Here is a 23,110-nt window from a genome sequence, read left to right as displayed (position 1 = left end):
TTATATTTCCATGCATTGTTTTTTATATTGCTTATCAGATTTAGAAAATTTGAACCAGCCAAATATTAAATTACACTTAATTCTTTTTCATAAAAATTATTGGCTGACAAAATTTCACTATTAGATGAAGTATTATGTTTACTTCGTAAAAAATCTTGAAGAATGTATTTGGCAATTTCATTAATCAAAGAGTTGGTCAACAAAATATCAACAAGCTTGAGTGGCAATAAGTTTTTATGAAGAAGCCCATAAAGCTGAAAATAAAATTTTTCTGCATCACTTTGAAATAATAATATGCAGTTTTTTTCAAAACTGAAACTAACGCTCTGCTTTGAAGTTTTAACTCTTTCTTTTTTTTCAAAACTGAAACTAACGCTCTGCTTTGAAGTTTTAACTCTTTCTTTTTTTTCAAAGAATTTCTTCAGGCAAGCATAAATTATTATTATTTTGTATTTTTCCATAAAGAAAATAACTCCAAAATTAGACTTGAATAGATGTATATACACTGCTAGGGCTAGAAAAAGACAAATCAGTCTTATCGCAAAGCCCCATAAATCATTTGACAATTTATCAACAGACTATTCAACATTATTTTTTTTAAGATTAAGATGACAAAATGTTATGGAGTTTTTATCTTTGCTAAATGGGTTAATGAGTTTTTGTTTTGAAGTTTTATGTCTTTTTAGCTATATTCCGTTTTGTAAATTTTACAACACAAGTTGCACGAAAAATTGGATACCAATCAATCTTTAAATAATAATACATCTAGATCTTGTTCAATTTCCTTGCTTATTGTCAAAAACTTCATCAGTAATCGCTATATACAAATCTCAAGCTATGTTGCAATATTATAAAGAATTTATATATTATATAAATTTCATTGCTTATTTTTTAAAGTTAAGCAAGGTGAACCGGCCAAGTATCAAATTTCAAGTTAAAACGGCAAAATAATGGAAACGGACCGTTTTTCCAGACTATCTATTTATAAGTATGATGCGACTAATACTAAAAGATTGTATTAAACAAAACGTATAAGTTTGATTATTAAAAAGTCTTGTGTTTTAGATTTTTTTCTGCTCTAATAAGGTTATAATAGAACTTTTTACATTATTTTACAGTTAAAGTTATAAATAAAACGTAAAGTATTTATGTGTGTAATAAATAAAAATTAACCGAGCACAAAATATTAAAATGTTTTATCATTCTTTGTACATCAAAGTAAATCAACATTATAACAATACAACAGCTAAGATAAATACTTAATGGTTGAATGCGTTTGAAAGCTCTTATTTTAATTTAAGATAGTATTTTTATATTGAGGCTAAAGGATTGACGTTTAAAACTTTAAAGAAATAAAATACAGTTTAATATTATTTCATTATTACAACATTGCAGAGAACATTCTATTGATTCAATAACTCGAATTCAGTTAAGAAAAAAAAAGGTAACACTTTTCTTTAATAAATTTTTTATTTGAAAGTTTTTCATAACAAATGAAAGAATACTAAAACTGGCATTAATATTGTAACACCATTGAATCCAAAAAGTGATGTTTGTGGCATAATACTGTAATTTCTCATTAAAATACTTTTCAAGATAAGTCTTAGTTAATGAAGCTATGGACAGAATGCAAAAAATTTACTTTTTTATTCAAAATTTACTCAATAGACAATATTTTTTGAAATAAAAGATTTTATTTTCTACCAGATTTTTATACATACATATAACAAGTAGCTACCTGGTACATAATATTTTAATTTAGTGATATCTTTTCTCTTCAATATATATTGTCAAGACTTGTAAACTACAAAAACATGAGCCAGCTGTATCTGATTTTAGTTTTTTCACTAATACTTCATTTTTTTTTTTTTTTGTCACTTATTTTGTCACTATTTATTTGACATACAATTAACTTTAATACGTTTATAAATACAAGTATACTTATATGTATACATTTATAAATAAGATTAAAAAAAATTAAAATAATGACAAAAGCAAGTAGAAGACTGCAGTCTTCTACTTGCTTTTGTCATTATTTTAATTTTTTTTAATCTTATTTATAAATGTATACATATAAGTATACTTGTATTTATAAACGTATTAAATTAACTGCAGTATCAATTAGGCCCCTTTTATTTGTAACTTTGCAATGAGTTTCACGTGAGATTAACGTGACATTAAAAATTCATAAGTAGAAATAAACCAAAAACAAAGCCTTGTACGTAACGATCTGATAGATAAGTATAGAAAAGAAATAAAAAACTATTTGTATTGTAATATAATCATCGTTTGTGGTCATTCAAAAGGGATAAATTCGTTTTAGTTAGTTATGATTAGTTTGATCTTTAAAAATGAGAGAGTATGTTGATGTCACTTTAGTTAAGTAGGTGCTGTTTGACTGCTGCTTTAAAGAGTTTTGATGACTTCATGTTTTTTATTTCCTCTTTAAGGATCGAATTCCATAACCGCGGTCCTCGAGATAAGATAGAAAAGTCAGTTATTTTAAGTAAAGTCATCAGTTATTTTAAGTAAATTTTATTAAAGTCTCAACATTTTATCAAAAATTACATTGTTAGAGGAAAATATAAGCCCTTATTATTACAACTCGAACATTTCAACGCTCATTGGCAACATTGATGTTAATGCACTATCCATTCTGCATCTAAATATAAGGAGTATACAAAAAAACTTTGATAAATTTAAAGAATTTTTGTTTAGCGTTAAAATAAAATTTCAAATTATATGTCTAACAGAAACATGGTGCAGGAATAAAGAAATCGAAAATAACTCTAACTTTCAACTTAATAATTATAAAGTTATTCATCAAATAAGAGGATCTGAAATAATAGGAGGTGGAGTGTGCATTTTCATAAATATAACAAAAAATAGTGCTACACTGATCGATCAAATCATAATAAACAATTTCAAAAACATAAAAGTTAAGACTGGAATTTTTGTCATTGATATTTCAGACCACTTTCCGGTTTTTATAATTTCACAAAAAAGCATCAATAAAATATCAGAAAAAAAAGAAATTAAAAAGCGAATAATTAATGATACATCCACTATGACTTTTATGAATCTGTTATCCACAATAAACTGGGAAACTATTTTAAAAACTAAAAATGCTCAGGAAGCTTATAATATTTTTCATTGCATATTTCAAGACCACTATAATGAAGCTTTCCCAATTATTAGTAAATTAATCAAAACCAAATCCCATCAGAATCCCTGGATAACGGCGGGAATAATAAAGTCATCACAAAAAAAAAAACGTTTGTACGAAAAATTTATAAAAAAAAGAACTTATAAAAATGAAACAAAATATAAAAATTACAAACGTCTTTTCGAGACAGTTATAAAGTATTCGAAAAAACAGTATTATACCAACTAATTACATAACTGCAAAAATGATGCACAAAAAATGTGGCGCATAATGAAAGAGGTGATAGGAAAAAAAAACATAAGCGCCAATGAACTTCCCAAAAAACTCATTATAAATAATTGTGAAATTACTAATGAAACGTTAATTTCTAATTCTTTCAATCATGAGTTTGTTAATACAGGCCCGAGTTTGGCTTCCAAAGTAAAAAACAGCAAAACTATCTTTGAGTCATATTTGACCTCTAATAATGATCTCATGGAAAATAATAAGTTATCTGAACAAGAACTACTTGATACTGTAAATTTATTAAAATCAAATAAAGGTAATGGAGTTGATGATGTAAGTAGAAATATAATAATTAAATCAATATTTTATTCAAAAACTCCGCTTTTGCACATTTTCAGTCTTTCTTTAGAACAAGGTATCTTTCCTGACAAACTAAAAGTGGCCATGGTGATACCAGTTCTAAAATCTGGAGATGCAACTTGTGTCGCAAATTACAGACCTATTTCAATACTACCAATTTTCAAAAACACTAGAACATATTATGTATAAAAGATTGTACCATTTCTTAGATATTAATAACATCCTTTATAATAAACAATTCGGATTCAAAAACGGTCACTCCACTGATCAGGCAATTGCCTATCTTGTTCACGATATTCTGAAATCTTTTGATGAAAATAAATATACTTTAGGCGTGTTTATTGATCTCAGTAAAGCTTTTGACACTGTAAATCATAATATTTTATTAACCAAACTAAAAAACTATGGTATTAAACACTCGAACTTTAAATGGTTTAAAAGCTACCTGTCAAATAGACAGCAATACATTTCTCATAATTGCAGTAAAACTAACAATATGAATATAACTTGTGGAGTACCTCAAGGCTCTATATTAGGACCGCTCTTATTTCTAATATATATCAACGACTTAAGTAAATCTTGTAATATATTAGACTCAATCTTGTTTGCAGATGATACTAATCTATTTTATGCTCACAATGACATAAAAATCTTAGTTAAAACTGTAAACATAGAACTTCAATATCTTTCTAAATGATTTAGAGCAAACAAATTATCTCTAAATGTAATAAAAACAAAATATACTTTTTTGCCATCGCTATCATGAAAGAGACAAAATTCCATTAAAACTTCCAAATCTTTGTATTAACAATTATGAAATAAAAAGAGAGGTATCATTAAAATTTCTAGGCGTACTCCTGGACGAAAATGTAACTTGGAGATGTCAGATAAAATATATTGAAGGTAAAATATCAAGGAACATCGGCATGCTATATAGGGCAAAACCATTTTTAAATCTAAGTTGTTTAAAACTCTTATATTTCTCCTTTATTCATTCCTATCTTAATTACGCTAGCATTGCATGGTGTAGTACCAATAAAAATAAATTGAAAAAACTCTTTAATATGCAAAAACACGCTATCAGAATTATATCCAATAAGAGCCGCTATACACCCTCTTGACCCTTATTTATTAACTTAATTATACTAAATATCTACCAAATAAATATTTATCATCTCCTAATTTTTATGTTCAAAATTAATAAAAGAATCATTCCAAAAATATTTAACCCGTTATTGAAAATAAAGGAAAACAAATATCTAACTAGATATTCAAATAACAGATATATACAGCCCAAAAGTTATTATGCAGCAACTGATTTTTCAATTTCAATAAGAGGACCAAAGGTCCTCTTATTGAAATTGAAAAATCAGTTGCTGCATAATAACTTTTTTTTTTTTTATTAATAGATGTTTTATTCATTATTTTACCATTTTTGTACATTTGTTTATTTTATAAATTTAACGAAGTTTCTTATTTTAAAATTAAACTTTATATTTACGGAATTTATAAAGGGGCTTGCTGATAAGACATATTAGTCTTCTTCTCCACCCTGCTATATTTATATTTTGTTAGTAAATTACGGAATGTATATTTTTAAACGGCAAAAAAAAAAAAAAAAAAAAAAAAATGTGGTATGATATTTGTTAAATTGCAAGAGGGGTCAAAAAAAGCTAAAATCTTGGATATCTCTAACTTAAATAAAAATCGCAAAGGGTATACGTGTTGAAGAAAAGATAAAGACATTTATATGTTTGTTTATTGTAATATAATTTTGCAGCATCTATGAAACTTAAAAAATAAAAACCTTTTTACACAAATGTGTTAAACTACTGGTGAAGCAATTTAATCTAAGTGCAATTTTTAAAGAAGTGCAATAGGCTGTTTTAAGTTGCATGTTTTTCCGCATACCACCTGTTGAAAATAGATTTGGTCAATAAAATGGTTCCGCAAACTAAAGATTTTACCCAGTAAACACACGACGTCTTAAAGACGTCTAAAAAACGTCTTTTAGACGTCTAGACGTTTGAAAAAAAGGTTTTTTAGACGTCTTTAAGACGTCGTGTGTTTACAGGGTATTTACGTTTTACAAATATGGGAAGTTCTCTTTAATTAAGCAAATTTAAACCTATTGGCTTTCAAACTAAAAATTCTATACGACTACTGTTCTTAATTACGTGAATTGTTTCAACTAGTGTCGCAAGAGTCAGGGGCGCCAAAAGCATTTTTTGGTGTTTGAGATTTCCAGACATTGAGCAAACTCCAAACATTTATATATTTATACTTATGACAAATAAGGATGCTTTGCAAAAAATTGCGATGATTAGAGCCCTCAAAATATTTGCCCCCCTTGCCCCAAACGTAAGAGCAACAAGTTGATGAAATATTTTTTGTATTATTTTTAACTAGACTTATATTCATCGATAAATTTTAAAAAAGAGTTAAAAATTATGACAATATAAAATTTGCAACCCCCTTTTGTAAACTCATAATACTCGAGGTTGGGTGTAAACCATGATGTATTAGTGAGTGTTGAAAAAATACATGAAGTAAAAAATACTTAATCAAAACCATATTTCAATTGAATACGTTTTTCTGAATAAAACATTTTAATTGAAATTTATTATTATTATCTCAACATTAAAATTAATGCATTAAGGTGTATCAATTTAAATATCTTAAATGTTGAGACATTATAGAACTAACAGAAACAAAAAAAATTCGATTGTTTGCACAGAACAACGAATACAAGTTGAAACAATAGATTTGAATGTAAAGATACGTTTAGATAACTCGGCATTATATTCTTTTGGGTACCGTTTGCTTTCATCCCACAATTGTTGAATAAGAATTCTGGGATCGAAATGCGGATAAACTACTTAACAATGTATAACAACAGCCATTCAAGTTTCCCAACTTTTAATGCAAACTCATTTAAGAGCTGAATACAAATAAAGTTTTTATTTTAATCGCTTAGTTTAAATTTGACATTTCAAAACCTGATTTCTCTATGTCTTTATTTTTATCAGTTGATAGCTTTCTTTGACAATAAGTGAAATTAAATAAACGACAGAATTTAAAGAATCTTAATACACTCAGGGTGAATACATTTTCCAAAAGTTGATAAACTTTCCCTCCTTCGTATGAAGCACATAATAGTAAATGCTTAAACAAAAAAATTTTGACAAGGTCAGAAAAGTTTTAGCAAGCTCTCTAAATATTGACTGTTAAAATGATTTTTTTATATTAAAAATATATTTAAAAGTTGCGACCAAACAAAATTATTACATATTTACAAAATTATTGATGAATAAATTTTAATCCATAAATTTTAAGAAAGCCTAAATTTCAATATTAAAAAACTTGTTTAAAATGGTTTTTAATCTTTTTAAATTTACTTGTTTTCATATTTGTACTTGTATAAGGGTTACACGAAGGAATCTTTATATACTCATAGAAAAAAAATGAAAAAATTGCAGCCTGCAAAAAATATAATAAAATAAATAAAGAGGTAAGCTTGTAAAAACAAAACTTCAATTTTATAAATATATTAAAGCACACAAGCATAATTTCATAATTGTTAAAAATTTACCAAATATAAAGTAACAAAGACTAGTTAAGATGCTATAGCCAATAAATAAAGCATTACTCCATCAAATAATCCAAACTTTTAATTTAATTGTTTATTTTTATTTAAATCTTAATGCGTTAATTGAATCGTTCAAAATAAACTAGTGCAAATAAGCAACTTTTGATTTTTAAATTCTTTTATAAACAAGAAAAAAAAACGTAAAAATTAATATCCTCCATAATTCCACACTTTTGAAAAATAATCATCGCTAATGCATACTGATATAAAATTTGATTCATGATTATACTTTTTTACAGATAACTTAAAAGACTTTGTTTCAAACCTCGCACTCCTTGACCTGAAGTATGAAATTTGACAGTTTGCTGGTCCAAGAAAGTCAAAAAACTAAATAATTGAGATTCATTAAAGCAAAGAAATTATATACAATAAATGACTAAGTGAAACAGAAAACAACATTAAAATCATGGCTTTTTCCAGTATTAAAATGAACAATGCTGCATTCTATATTTAAATCAGAAGTAATGAAAAATTTACAAATTTCTTTGTTATAAAGATTATAGATATTATTTGTATCAATGTTAATTTTATTTTCATTTTTTCAACAAGAAAATTATCGAGATGTAAACTTTTTGAATATTTAGTTCTTTCTATAACTTGTGTTTAATTGCACCAGCTGGCAACCATTCAAGGTAGCAAAAATCTAATGAGAATAGATCCTAATAATATTTTCTGAATTTGTATTATGTTTTGAAATGTTTTTCCGCGTTTTGATCCTAGTAAGCTTTGCGAAAGTTTAATAAATTTAATTTTTAGAGCCACAAGGGCACCTTATTTGAATTATATTTGAGTTTCAATTTTTTAAAAAAAGTCAAAATCCATTCACATAAAAAATGTGTCTTTCGCAAGATTTTTTAGTTATTAATTCTAAAAGCACGTTGTATTTAAATTCAGGCACTAGTGGTTTTTATTGTTTCTAATTATTTACATTTAACTATCATAATATGGTGGTATGTTAAGAGTTTTCTTACTGAAAACTTAGAAACTGTTTTCTTACTGAAACTGTTTTCTTACTGAAAACTTAGTTTATATGTCAAAAATACGATTTACCATCAAGTTTTTTGCGATTTTATTAAACATATTCTTTTCAAAATCTTTTAGAGCATAAGTCAAGGAATGTTTCCAGATTGTCTAAAAATGGTTAAAGTAGTTCCTATCTACAAGACAAGAGATCTTACTAATACAAATAGTTATCGTCTTATATTGGTTCACTCAGATTTTTCAGAAGTTTCAGGAAAAAAAAGGTTTAATCTAATTTACGCCTAATTAACAGTAAAATCGTTTACAAAAACCAACTTGGTTTTGAAAATATTAGTTCAACAGAATACTCTGTTACACACTTTCCCAACTTACGCGCAACATTTCAGAATCTTTTAAAAAATTTTCGTTTCACATTAGGGGTATTTATTGGCTTATCTAAAGATTTTAATACCGTCAACCATCAAGTTCTAATAGAAATATTATCATCATATGGAGTAAAAAAAAAAACACCCAAGGTGGATTAAAAAGATAACAAATTGTAAGCATTATGTTATCTTTTCAATTTATAATAAAAAATCTTCGTTGGACCTCTTCTCTTTATAATATATTTAAACAATCTCCATAAAACTTCAAGCCAACCAACCTAATCTTTGCAAACGACACAAATTTATTTCTATATCACGAAAATATTAATATTCATTTCAATAATATGAATAGCAAATTAAAAAAACTTTCCGATTGGTTCAAAATAAATAGATTATCTCTTAACACTGCTAAAACTAAATGATTACTTTTTTATCCACTCTATAAAAAGCATAGAATACAACATCTATTACCTGAACTCTACATTGGCAATGTAATCATGAAAAGAGAAAAAGTAATAAAATTTTTAGGAATCTATAATGATAAAAATTTTGCTTGGAAACATCACATTATTATTATTTTTTCTAGATTTTACAAATGCATTGGTATTTTATATAAAGCTAGAAACATACTCAATAAACGGCAGTTTACACAATTATATTATTCATTTGTGGTGAAAGTAATGATCGTAGCCTCATTAGAGATCTTTATTTACCGTTTCCTCTTGCTTTGCTTGAGTGTTATACGCACATAACATTAGATTTGTTTGTTTATTTCGCCGTATAATTAGTTTTATAATTTAAATGTTTATAAATGAAATCACTGGCAGGGCAAGTAGAAGACGTTATTTGATTTATCACCGAGCCCCAATCGTACGTATTTACAATAACCGTTTAATATATTTATACTTTGCAAATTATTTATTGAAAATTATAAATGTAAAAATAAAAAACAACTAGTTTAAGATATACTTCAAGAATAATATTATGTTAAGAGTAATAATTATAAGACAGCAAGAGTTTTAAGCATAACAAAGTAAATATATTAAAAGTTTAACTTCATATTTTTCAATTACACCTAAAAGTAAATTTTGTCTTTGAAATTTTATATTTTACTTTGTAAGTAAGTAAAATGTAACTTATACTATCTACTTTCTCAATAAGAAGTCATTTCATGTTGACTTAACATTTTGAGATAAGTAGCGTATTCAAATCAATTACCTGTTTATGGGCCCTTTGGTAAGTAATTCAGGTAATACTCTGATGTATGTGGGTAGTGTTTGTCGCAGGGCATTTTGAAAGGATATCTTTTCACGTATATCATAAAGGGTAGTTTATAACATGCGTGTATACTAGTAGAGTAGAGACGGGTTCCCTGCCACTTTAGAGCCTAAGCGCTAAAAGGGGCTGCTAAATAATCATTGGTTTTTTATTTATTTTTTTTTATTTCCTTTTAGTAGCTACGCTACTGGATGCTAGCCATGCATACAAACCTTGGCTAAGTCACTGTTCGTAAGAGCGCAGTTTTTCTACAGCTTTTTTTTGTATTACTCATTTCAATCAAATATTCTGTTATGGTAATATGACGCAATGTGACATTTTTGGTATCCGTAAGGGCATTTAAAATACCTGATATAATCTGTATAACAAAAGGAGTGTTTATCAGATATAATCTTTTTATTGCATTTTATTATATATAATCCATTTGAAAAAAAGATGGTAACGAAAGCCGGTTGTGGGCACCCTAATACCTAATAACCTATTCGTAGCGTTGGTGTCCAACCCGCATAAGGAAGATTAGTAAACTAAAATCTTGTTTAATTGCTTCAGAATAAACTTTTAATTTTTTAATCGTTAGCTTGACTTGACAAGTTGTTTGTCAATTATCAGTGGTCCCGAAATTACGCGATTGATTTTTTACTACCTTCCACACTAGCTAGTGCTCTGAAACTTTCAGCACTTGTGTAAATATGATAAACGTGCATGTTAAAATTGTTTTCAGAGCAATCCGGAGAAATATACTTTTTTGAATTTCATTTTTTTTTTAATTTTAATTAATCTTTTAGACTTGGTTGAACTCTGGCAGCATTTGTGTAGTCCCGATGAACATGCATGTTAAATTTTTTCCTGGCTAAGGGGGCCTCATCCTAAATTTTTTTCTCAAAACATTTTTTCGTTTAAAATTGGGCTTTATATCTTTTTAGAATGAAAGACTTTTTATAAAATAGCTTTAAAACGATATTTCTTTGATTTACTTGTTTCTTTATTGACTATGTCAAGAGGAAATAGGTAAGTGGTCCTGATTAAAGTTTACCATAAAGGAACCGGGCATATTTGTAGCTTTGCTGATGTTTATCGCTTCTTCTCTTATTCCGCGTGTTCGTTGTTAAAAACCACGTTGAAGATAAGATCTTAATTAACAACCACGTAACAGAAATCAAAATTAATTTTTTTCTTTATTTATTAATAGCTAATCAAAAAACTGTTGTCTGGAACAAACTAATTATAATTAGTCCATTCCAGACAACAATTATTCCAGTTAGTCATTTTCAGGAGAAACTTAACAACCGCGCTGAATAAAAAAAGCCAAAAACAAAACCTGAAATAAATCGCAAAATGCAGAGCAATTCCCTGTTTTTTTAAACGAATTAGAAATTAAACTTTTACACTTTTAAATAACTTATGTAAATAACATCAAGATTAATTAAAAAAAAAAAAAAAATGTTAAAAAGGCAGTAGTAAAAGTAATTAATTTTAATAAAATGCATAAATTTCATAACCGCAATAGCTGTTACATTTAATTTATTTAAAATGGCGAATTAAGTAAGGTGGTTCAAAAAAACACACTTTTTAATTTAAAATTATATGGTTGATTGTGAAGAAAAATGTTCTATATGATGAAATGACATCAAGTTCATTTTTTTTTCAGTAATTTTTTTTTTTTTTTTACTTTAAATTTTTAAATATTTAAAGTTAAAAAATTAACAAAAATGCAAATCATAATATTTAAATAACCGAATTCCAATCACATATTTAAAATCAGGCTTATATCATGGTTTTTGTTTTTGTTTAAGAATTTAACTTTCTGTAACGACACGGCGCAAAATCCAACATTTATATGCTCATGTTTACACTGTTTCATTCTAAGGGTTTTAGGGAGGAGGCGGAATAAGTGCGAATTTCATAACTGCGAATCTGCATAAGTGCGAAGCAGTTGCAAAGACTGGCAGAAGCGCGAACTGGCATAAGTGCGCCGAAAGAATATGCAAACATTGGCATAAGTGCGAACTAGCATAAGTGCGAACTGGCACAAGCGCGAATTAGCATAAGTGCGCCGAAAGAATTTGCAAACATTGGCATAAGTGCGAATTGGCATAAGTGCGAACTGGCATAAGTGCGAATCAATTGCAAAAACTGGCATAAGTGCGGCATAAGTGCGAACTAGCATAAGTGCGCTGAAAGAATTTGTAAACATTGGTATAAGTGCGTCAATAGAATTTGCAAATATCTACATAAGTGCATACTTGACTAAGTGCGCCGAAAAAATTTGAAAATTTTGGAATAAGAGGGCGGTAGCATAAGTGCACCGAATAGATTTTCGAACTTTTTCTTAGTGGGAGACTCTTGAATTTTTTTATTTTTAAAAATTACTCAGGAAATATTATTATTTTCTTTGTCTAAAAGTCAATTTAAAAGTTGGTGTTGTCGTTCAAAAACTGCGCGGTAACGGGACATCTTAGTGAGGCTTCTATAAGGCAAAGTGGCCTCAATGCCACGAAGCCGTTTAGATCTTTTTTTATCAAAGGCTTCTAATAAATTGGGCTTTAATAAACGTTTTTTCCAAATTTGGTTAGGCCCGGTAGTGGGCTCGTGTTACAGTCTTTGTTAATAAAAGTATTAAAAGAGATTGTTGAACTTTCCAATGAATTACGAGGTTACTCCACACAATGTTTAAAATATTCTTTATATAAAATATTTACAAGTTGTTTGCCGTTTTGATAAACAAGCTGTTTATCAAAATACTACTCAATAGTTTGACTTATTCTCTTCTTTATTGCTGTAACTTGTCCAGTGAGCATGCATAGTGAACATAGAGTAAAGCATGCTGTGACAACTAATTTAATCAAGTTGTAGTTCCTACAATTATTCCAAGCATCACACAAAACATTTTAAATTTTTTCTTTTAAAGCAAAGTTCATGAATTTCCATGTCTTATTTAATTATTTCAAACTATATTTATAGTTAACAATTTACAATTGTTGTTCGTATACGGGCAATACAAGTTCATATGTCAGGCCTGTACACGGGCCTGAACATTAAGTTTATAAACTTTTAATTTGTAAGGAAATCAAGTTTGTCAACTTTTTTAAATGTAACATTTTTAATCAACTTGTATTTCCAAAAAAATAAAATTTTAATTATAATTTTATTACTGAGTGTTAATTTAGTCATTGCATAGTTGGGCCTGAGGTAAGCAAAACCATGCAAAACCAATATTGTGTTAGTCATTCAAAAACTGATTTAATATTAACCATACTTAATTTTAAGGTTCAGCATATCAATTTTACCAGGGAAATGGTAATATTTTATTTTTCAAATATTAGTCAAAATGAAAAATATAAAATGAAGCCAGAGAAACAATTTTTTTCTATTCTAATGTCTTAACTCGACATATTAGGTCAAAGACACCATATATTGAAATAAGAAAAAAAGATATGAAAATTTATTTTTTATACTAGCATTTTTTCAAAGTACTTTTCTTAGTATGGCCTAACGTTTTTGTAACACTTTACTTAACCCAAGCATAAATAAACTAATGGATAAATATGGATTTTAGCTGAGTTCATGTGTTATAAAATGATATCGATTCATCAGGGGGCGTTGACCTCATTTTTTAGTGTTTAATTATTGCAAACATGTATATGTTTATGTTAATGTCAAATAGAGATGCTTTGCCAAGTACTGTAATGATTGCAGCCTGGGAACTAAAAAAAACTAAAAAAAAGTAGTTATTTTACCATAATTAAATTATTTTCAAATTATCTACAAATTTAAAATTTCCAGAAATAATCTGCTGTGTTCGGTTTTTATGTCCCATCAAAGTTTAATATCTCTTCAAATCGAAGGGGGAGGGGGGGGGGAGGGAATGAATCAAACTTTTTATGGTCATAATTTTAGAACACGAATATTAGAAAATTATTTCTAATAATCTATCATTTTGTTAATCGATCACTGTTTTTATGTATACATATATGTCAAAAAAATTATGACCATGTAAAGTTTGATCCCCCCTCCCGCCCTCTTGGTTTGAAGAGACATGATAGTTAAATGAGTGTAGCGTTGAGCAACCGACCTAGCTTCATCAATTAGTTGTTTGTGCTAGGAGGATCGATCTTCATCGCACAAACGGCTAATTGATGTAACTAGTTCGGTGGCTCTATGCTGCACTCATTTATATTAGATTTCTTCTCCGTTAGACATCCTATATTGGTCTCATATAAAAGTCTTGAGAACGTCGTATCCGGACAAACTAAAGACGTCTTTCTAGACGTCACACAGTAGTGTGTGTGTGTGGGGAAGGGGGGGGGAGGGGTACTTTATATTTTAATATAAATTTTTAAAAGAAGAAAAAACAATAATATAGATTTGGAAGTTACATCATATTATTACTTTATTCTACGCCATCAGCCAGGTTCGTATGAAATATTTCAATTTAAAGCTGTTTTCTTTTTAAATATTGCGTGTATCTAAGTATACTTTCTTAAAATGTTTAACTATATCTATATTACACTTCTAATCTACGCTACAATAACTGTTAAAGTGACGTCATTGCAAAATTCAAATTTGATATGTTATTCTGAAACATCTCCTGAAACTATAGAATTTGAGTTGAAATTTATACAATTATTTTTATGGCAATACCAACCAGAAAATAAAATTATACTAAAAGAACATGCTTTCCTAAGAGTTATGTTATTATTATCAGGTGACATAGAACTATGACCTTGACCAATGTATTTGAACCATATTATTTTAGTGATGGAGAAACTTGAAAATATTCTGTATATGAAAGGCTTACAATGTTTTCATTTAAATATCCGTGGCCTATGGAACATCTAGCATCATTTATTTGTTTAACTGCAACAAAAACAGTGACATATTCGCCCATATAAACCCATATAAGCAAGGACGACCCTAGTGAACTATATCATATCGAGGGTTATGCATTTCTAAGCAGCATACGTAAAAACAGACGTGGTGGATGTGTTGCCGTTTACATATCTAAAAAGTTAAACTGTGTAAGACGTAACGATCTCAAATCCAAAGAAATAGAGAGCGTTTGTTTCGAAAAAATACTTCCAAAGACGAAGCGTATATTGTTTTGTGTCCTATATTGCCCACCGGATGGCTCAAAATACCTTAGCCACAATTTCTCTAACCTATTTTCAGTAATGATATCTAATCCTAATTAACCTAATTTACTAGAAACAATTTTAATTAGAGATCCTAATGTTAATTACATGAGGTCAAGTGATCACACTGAAATAAAATCAATGTTAAAATTCTATGGTTTCAAGCAGCTAATAAAAAGCGCAACCAGAACAACGTTAACATCTTCTACTTTAATTGTCGTAATTTATACAAATAATCTAACTCCGAAATGTGAAGAGAACCTTTTTTTAGTCATTTTTACGCTGTGGCACATATACAATCGATCTCAATGTACACTACAGCAACGTTTTTATTTTTTGCAGTCTTTATCAGTATGTACTTAATTTTCACGTGTTTCACTACATTTTGTTTTTCATAAAAGTTTTTCCTTTTCAGTTTTTCAGTTTTTATTTTTTGTCTTTTGAAATTAAATTTTAAAATTATGTTCAAATATATACATATCCTTCATACCTGGAGCATTATTAACTTAACAATAGGCAATGTAAATTTCATATTTTAAAAGACTTCTTACTTCAATTATTTTTCATTTATTGAAACCCGCAGCGTTATAATTTTTCCAGAAATTTATTGATGTGATCTTTAAACCCTTGTTTTGTAGTTTCATCAAAAAACATTTTAGTCTGTTTCCTCGTTTTGAAGGTTATTGAGTATCCATAACGAAAATTCTTGTTTCATGATGATGGTAAACTCTTCGGTAACTTATATTTAAAGTGATAAGATTATCTTACTAAGATAAAAATCTATACCAATCGGAGTTTTTAAAGATTTAAGGACAAGTAAAATTGATATGGTTTTCACAAGTTTTTATGTATGGTTTCATGACACCTCTTCTGGAATAGCTCAGTTAATTCTTCAAGTTTTTCTGGAGTAGTTCTGCATGTTCTCTGTAGACATAAACATTGTTCTTTCTGAAATAATATGTAGTGTGCATTTAATTTGACAAGAAAACAATTTTTTTCCTTTGTGGTCATGGAACATTTGATCATTTTTTATATTTATAAGGTCGATCAAATTGTAGTAGCGGGTTTTTCCGATTCTGTGACCATGTTTTAGGTGCGTACATTTCTTAGTTCGGGCAGAAAAAAAACTGCTTTTGCATAAATAAAATTACAATTTTTTTTTTGCTGTTGTTAACTTTATGGCTAATAAAAGGTATTTTTCTAAAATTATGGAAAAGGTTGGGGAGAGGAGGAGAAGAAGGACATTAAATATTACTTTTACAGTTATGTCTTTTTTATTTGATGCTCGAAACCAAACCTAAAAAAACCAAACAGTTGTAACAAAAGCACCTTCAATTTGGGCACTGCTTCAATCCCCTTAAATTTCCCGCGTATTATAATCGAGTATATAATTTTTTTTTTACAGAAACCTTGCAATTTGGGTAAAGCGGGTAGGTGTGAGTAGAAGTGGGACAAGCGAGCGGGTGAAGTGAGAACTATATAAAATCATTTGTCTAAAATAAGTTGAAAATTAGTTTAAGCAAACTATTTTAAACTGGTTTTAAATTTCAGTTTATTTCAAATAAAACACAAATAATCAATATTCAAAAGTTTTTGATTACATTTGACTATTGACTATTGCGGAGTTTCATTCTTTCTTGGAAACATTAATTGATATATCACAATATATGATTTTTTAAGACTTTTTATTATGCTTTTCCTTAAAAAGAAAATTATTAGTTTTAAGTACTAGGGGGTTCTAGACCACCTAAACCCCCTGGTTACAGTTCTCTTCGGGCAAAGCGATTATGCGGAACTTGAACTTTACTACATAGAATAAAGACCTTTATGATAATGTTTTAATTGGTTTTAGATTTAATTTAAATATTAGTTTGTTTTTAAGTTAGGGGCTGTTCAAATAATACGTAACACCTTTTTGGCTGTTTTTAGACACTCCACCCTTCCCCCATGTGACATTTTATGACATTTTCTGTCAACCTCCTCCCTTTTTCCAATATGAGACGTGGCGTTATTTTTACCCAATTTTGCAACTTTTCGCTAACATTTTCATTGATTCCGCTGTGATTAGAATTGAAATTTTTAAAAATTTGTCACGTTACACTGAAGCTAACCCCCCTCCCCCATGTGACATTTGGTAACACTTTCTGATACCCCCTCCCACCTTAAAACCGTCACGTATTAACAGCCCCATATAGGTCTGTAAAAATGATACTTTCATATTGATGATAGTATTAAGTGGCTACAATTTTTTTAAATAATAAACATAACTTTTAATTATTCGACAAACAAAATTGCATTTCGAAATCTCAAATTTAATGTTTTATTATTTAATTATTTTTATTTGTAAATATTATGATTCTTTGTAAGTTCAAATAAAAATAATTTTTTGTAAGTTCAAATAAATTTAGTTTTGAATACAACTATACTGTTAAATTTCAACAAAAAAGTTTGTATATGAACATTTATCAAGCAGATCACGCAAATGTTTGTATAAACATAACAACTGTTGCTCGGCAACGAGAACATTTTAACTGTAAATGTGGTATACACACTGTGCAAATCATGTGTCCACAGGGAACAGCAGCGAAGTTTGGAGTACTTTCTAAACAAACAGGACATGTTGTTTCATTAGTTCCATCCACTACTCTTGAAGTCTCCGTGACTCCAACAATTTCTGTAGAACTATGTAAGTTTTCTCCGAGTTGGAAGGTATTTTGTACTATAGCTACATAATCTGTATTTTGCACTATAGCTACATCACGTGGTATTGATACATTAAGTTGCTGGGCTTCATCTTGTGGTGGAATTAAATTAGGCTGTGAGCGCTCTATTTGAACTTGCGTAAACGATGAAACTGTTTCCAATTCCAAAATTACAAAATAAAGTTGATTTATACGACTAACGCCAAGTTGATTGTTAAATAACGCATCTGCGCAATGTGAAACACTTTTTAGAAATTCCAATGAAGTTAGACGTCCGTTGGCCAAATTTTCAGTAGCAACTCTGATTTTACGATCATTTAAAACATATTTCTGCCTTCGTCTCCGACGAATCTGAAGTCCACATTCTAAACGTACTTTATCATGTTGCTGGACTTCTGCAAACTTTCTTAGTTCTGCTAAAATATTAAAAGAATTAAATGCAAATAAAAGATAAGTTCAAAAAATTATGTTTTTATTTTATATTTTATATTAATTATATTTTTATTTTATATATATATATATATATATATATATATATATATATATATATATATATATATATATATATATATATATATATAGATAGATATATATATATTTTATATAGATAGATATATATATATATATATATATATATATATATATATATATATTGACTTATAAAAACCGAAATGTTTAGATGAGCAATCTTTATTCGTTTTAAAAGCGAGGCATGGAAGCTTTCTTGATCAGAGTTCGTTCTTCTGGGACAACCAAAAACAGAAATTTTGTTACTGCCAATACGCCCAATCCCAAATGTTTCCATATAGGTCATTAAACTTTGACATTTTGCGAAGTCATTTATACTTAATGACACTACAAACAAATTTGGATTCAAATTGCCTAATGTTGGCTGAATATGGTGAGGCAATAGCAAAGAAAGACACAATAATAGCCTTAGCCATTTCTTCAAATCACTGTGTACTTGCAATTTTAAAAGTCTAAACAATCCAAGATGTTTACACTTGTTAACCACAGCCTAAATATAAATAATTGCAAACATAAACTTTCAGTACAAATAAATATATATATTTTTTAAATTGTATTTTAATTTAGTTATAAAATTGCCATTTTATAACAAAGGTTATTGTATGTTTAGTTAAATATTTTTTTGCTTACATTTACGCAATGAAACCAACAGCCTGAAATTTCAGCTAAAGGATATTGAATTTCCAAGGTATTCATCAATGCTTGTTCATAGTCCGTCATTATCCGTAACGGTGACAAATGTGGAACGAGTTCAGCAACTTTGGAAAATGCAAGAGAATACAGCTCTTGCGTTTTTTCTAGTCATAAGTATGAAAATAGTTTGGATAAACTAAAACAAAAAAATCTTTACTTCTTGATTCTTTACTTGCAGAACAACATTAATAAAAACAACTATAATTTATAAAAAACAGTAGTAATAACAATAATAACAATAATAACAAAAATAATAATATATGGAGAGTGAACAAGAAAAAACAGGGAATATATATATATTTTTTTTTAATTCATTAAGGTGCTCTAAAAAAATCTAACGGTATTGAAAAAAACCGCGGAAAAAATAGAATTCCTTGTTTACACCCTTCTTATATTATCTTTTATTGATTATCTTACATGATCAAGCAAAATGTATCCAAATGTTGTCATTTGATAAAACATTCTCGAAACTACCTTAAATGTTCCGTCAACGTGCAAATCAGTTGGTGAAGCAACGACTGTTTTCCCGATAAATATGTGAGCATAATCGTTATTTATACGAACGTACCCTTTGTAAAAATCGGTCCCGTCTAAAAACATACTTATGTTGTTTACTCTCAAAGAGTTGTCTAATTCCCTGCAATTGGCTGGTAATTGCGGCTGCACTGATCTACGTCTGCGATACATAGTGCTTTCCTTCATTCCAAAAGAAACGTGATGTGCTGATTGGTTACAAGCAGTTTCTTGGTCAAAAATATCTCGCAAACTTCCACTTGTAGTTTCAGCAGCTCGTTTTTTTGATTGTTTTAATTTTAAAATTTCTTTTTTTTCAAAATCTGGCAAATGGTTATGCGGCGTTATTTGTACTAACCCTAGGCTCGGTTCACTTGTTGCACGACTTCTACAAAATTCATCCTTACATTTGAAACCGCCGCCATACGATTCTGTTGCTTTTTTGTCTTTACGATAATAGTAACCATTTTGGTAAGAAATTTTTGAGTTTTTTCTTTCGCCTTCGAGTATTTCCATTTTAATGTTTAACTAAAAAAAGAAAAGTTTTCTTTTACTATGACTTTTTTGTACTTTGATATAATAAATTGAAGCGTTAACATTAAATTTAATAAGAACGTACTAATCGTTCTAACATTTATAAACTAAACTTAAAAAAATTCGATTTTGTGTGTCACCAACCAGTTCTTCTTCTTTGTACCAGAATGTTTTATCTGAAAACGAATTAACGAAATTCCATTTTTAACCCAAAGCACTTATTTAAATTACTTTCTCCATTCGAATTTAACTGTTTTCTTTACTTCTGTAAATATTATGAAGAAATATGTTTTTTCAAAGTTGAGTTGCAAACTAAAAGCTAAATTTTTTTACTACGGAATAATAATTCTTAGTATAGAAGTAATAAAATGTTTTAATTATTTGTTGAATATTGTAGCGAATATAGAGAACAATATACAGGGCCGGCGCTAGAGGGGTGGAATTAAGATTAAATTGGTATATCCCTCAGAAAAATAAAATTTTTCAATTTTTTTTGTTTAATGTTATTTAAAATTTATTAGAGAATCATATTCTAAAAATCTTTTTTTTTTTAAATTTAGCTTTAAAATTAACTTTAGGAAAGCAAACTTTACTAAGCCTTACTTGTTTACGCGTCCCTGACAACCTCCTTAGCAAATAACGGTTAAATTTTTATTTGGCTATAAAATTCTCCCCAAATAGAGTAAAATGGAATAGTTAAGAATTTTAATAATTTTTTTGTTACGGAAAAATGATTTCTTAAAAATTTTTTTTTAAAGAGAGTATTGAGCTGTATTTAAATATATAAGAATCGGTATATAAAAATATAAAAAAAAATATTTTATATACCCTGACATTCGGAGAGAATGAAATACGCAAATCTTTGTGCAAATAAAACAATTCTTTTCTGAAAAAAACAATTATGAAACCGATAAAAAACAGTTTAAAAAACAACCGAATAAGAAAAAATTTCATTCATATCATTTCGTATTAGAATCGATTTAATAACGATCGATTTAATTCGTTCGGGAAGGCCCTGCCCACTGAGTGGGGTAATGTGGGCCTATGTTACTTTTTCGTATTTTTTTCATGAAATATACCAACTCATAGTAAAATATGACTTGAGTCATTGAGTATGTATCCAATTTAAACATTTTGTTCAAAAGTTTAAAGATAATTAAAAAAAGTTTAAAGATAATAGTGTTACAATAAATGCGCTAAATGCAAAATAACTTTATGTGTTCAAAACAGCAAATTAGAAAAAAAAATAAATTAAACATTTTCAAGTCTCTCTTAGCGGTTTTCCATAATATTTTGGAAATTCAATTAACGCAGTAAACTATAACTTAAAACCATAACATAAAATATATTATTAAAAATCCAAATATAACTCTCCATTTTGAATATATGATATTCCAATTCAAAATTCTAAGTACTTATATTAGGCCTAATCATGATAAAAAAAATTTAAGGAATAAATTAGACGGATGCTCAAGTAAAAATTAACCAAATATTTTCGCATTATATATAATAGATTCATTATTCTTTAAAAATGCAATGTTTATTTAAAAATAAATTTGATGTGCTAATTGATGTGCTAAGATTCAAAACTGCTACGCTCCGGTATTTACTAGTTTCAATGGAAAGTTACATCTTTAATGATCGTCTATATGAATCCGTTGAAAAATAAAATCAGAAAATGAATACAAAAGCATTGCCAGAGATCTTATTTACATTAGTTTTCATTTTAAAAGAATTTATTGCTGTAAAAGTATTAGATTTTAAATAATGCAATAAATACTGACATATAGGCCCAGATTACCCCACCCAACTATGTTATCAATTTAAAAAAAATAAGCATATTTTGGTCTTAAAAGAAATTGAACCTAATTATATAGTTTACTTTCTTTGTGATGAACCATTTTTCATATTTTAGAACCCGTTTTTAGTTCATTTTTATTGAAGTTTAAGATTTTTAATCACGTATTAATGTTAATTGTATGTAAAATAAATAGTGACAAAATAAATTACAAAAAAAAAAAAAAATAACGTATTAGTGAAAAAACTAAAATCAGATACAGCTGGCTCATGTTTTTTGAGTTTACATGTCTAGACAATATATCTGAAGAGGAAAGATATCGCTAAATTAAAATATTATGTACCAGGTAGCTACTTGTATATGTATGTATAAAAATCTGGTAGAAAATAAAATCTTTTATTTCAAAAAATATTGTCTATTGAGTAAATTTTGTATAAAAAAAATAAATTTTTTGCATTCTGTCAATAGCTTCATTAACTAAGACTTATATCTGAAAAGCTGTTTTTTAATGAGAAATTAGTATTATGCCACAAACACTTTTTTTGGATTCAATCGTGTTACAATATTAATGCCAGTTTTATTATTTTCCATTTGTTATGAAAAACTTTCAAATAAAAAATTTATTAAAGAAAAGTTTTACCTTTTTCTTAACTGAATTCGAGTTCTGAATCAATAGAATATTCTCTGCAATGTTGTGATAAATGAAATAATATTAAACTGTATTTTATTTTTTTAAAGTTTTAAACGTCAATCCTTTAGCCTCAATATAAAAATACTATCTTAAATTAAAATAAGAGCTTTCAAACGCATTCAACCATTAAGCATTTATCTTAGCTGTTGTATTGTCATAATGTTGATTTACTTTGATGTACAAAGAATAAATAAAACATTTTAATATTTTGTGCTCGGTTAATTTTTATTTATTACACACATAAATACTTTACGTTTTATTTATAACTGTAACTGTAAAATAATGTAAAAAGTTCTATTATAACCTTATTATCACAGAAAAAAATCTAAAAAACAAACTTTTTTTTAATAATCAAACTTATACGTTTTGTTTAATACAATCTTTTAGTATTAGTCGCATCATACTTATAAATAAAATCATCTGGAAAAAGTTGATTTTGTTTGCCGTTTTAACTTGAAATTTGATACTTAGCCGGTTACCTTTGCTTAACTTTAA

The 23,110-nt window shown here is 27.8% G+C and overlaps 1 protein-coding gene and 1 long non-coding RNA gene across 2 annotated transcripts; one reads left to right on the top strand and one right to left on the bottom strand.

The window, feature by feature from the left end:
• The first annotated feature begins 1,177 nt into the window (after window positions 1–1,177).
• LOC136083952 (uncharacterized) lies at window positions 1,178–10,423 on the top strand. The gene is made up of 2 exons (XR_010640227.1): window positions 1,178–1,444; window positions 7,640–10,423. It is a non-coding gene; the product is annotated as an uncharacterized LOC136083952 (long non-coding RNA).
• Window positions 10,424–19,442: 9,019 nt separating this feature from the next.
• On the bottom strand, window positions 19,443–20,395 carry LOC136083951 (uncharacterized). The gene is made up of 2 exons (XM_065803911.1): window positions 20,212–20,395; window positions 19,443–20,120 (listed from the first exon to the last, which is right to left on the bottom strand). The coding sequence occupies exons 1-2, from the start codon at window positions 20,224–20,226 to the stop codon at window positions 19,488–19,490; spliced, it is 648 nt and encodes a 215-aa protein (XP_065659983.1). The 5' UTR covers window positions 20,227–20,395; the 3' UTR covers window positions 19,443–19,487.
• Between the last annotated feature and the right edge of the window lie 2,715 nt (window positions 20,396–23,110).

Source organism: Hydra vulgaris, chromosome 08, assembly GCF_038396675.1.
Source record: "Hydra vulgaris chromosome 08, alternate assembly HydraT2T_AEP".
Classification (NCBI taxonomy): domain Eukaryota; kingdom Metazoa; phylum Cnidaria; class Hydrozoa; order Anthoathecata; family Hydridae; genus Hydra; species Hydra vulgaris.
This window is presented reverse-complemented; position numbering and strand designations above follow the sequence as displayed.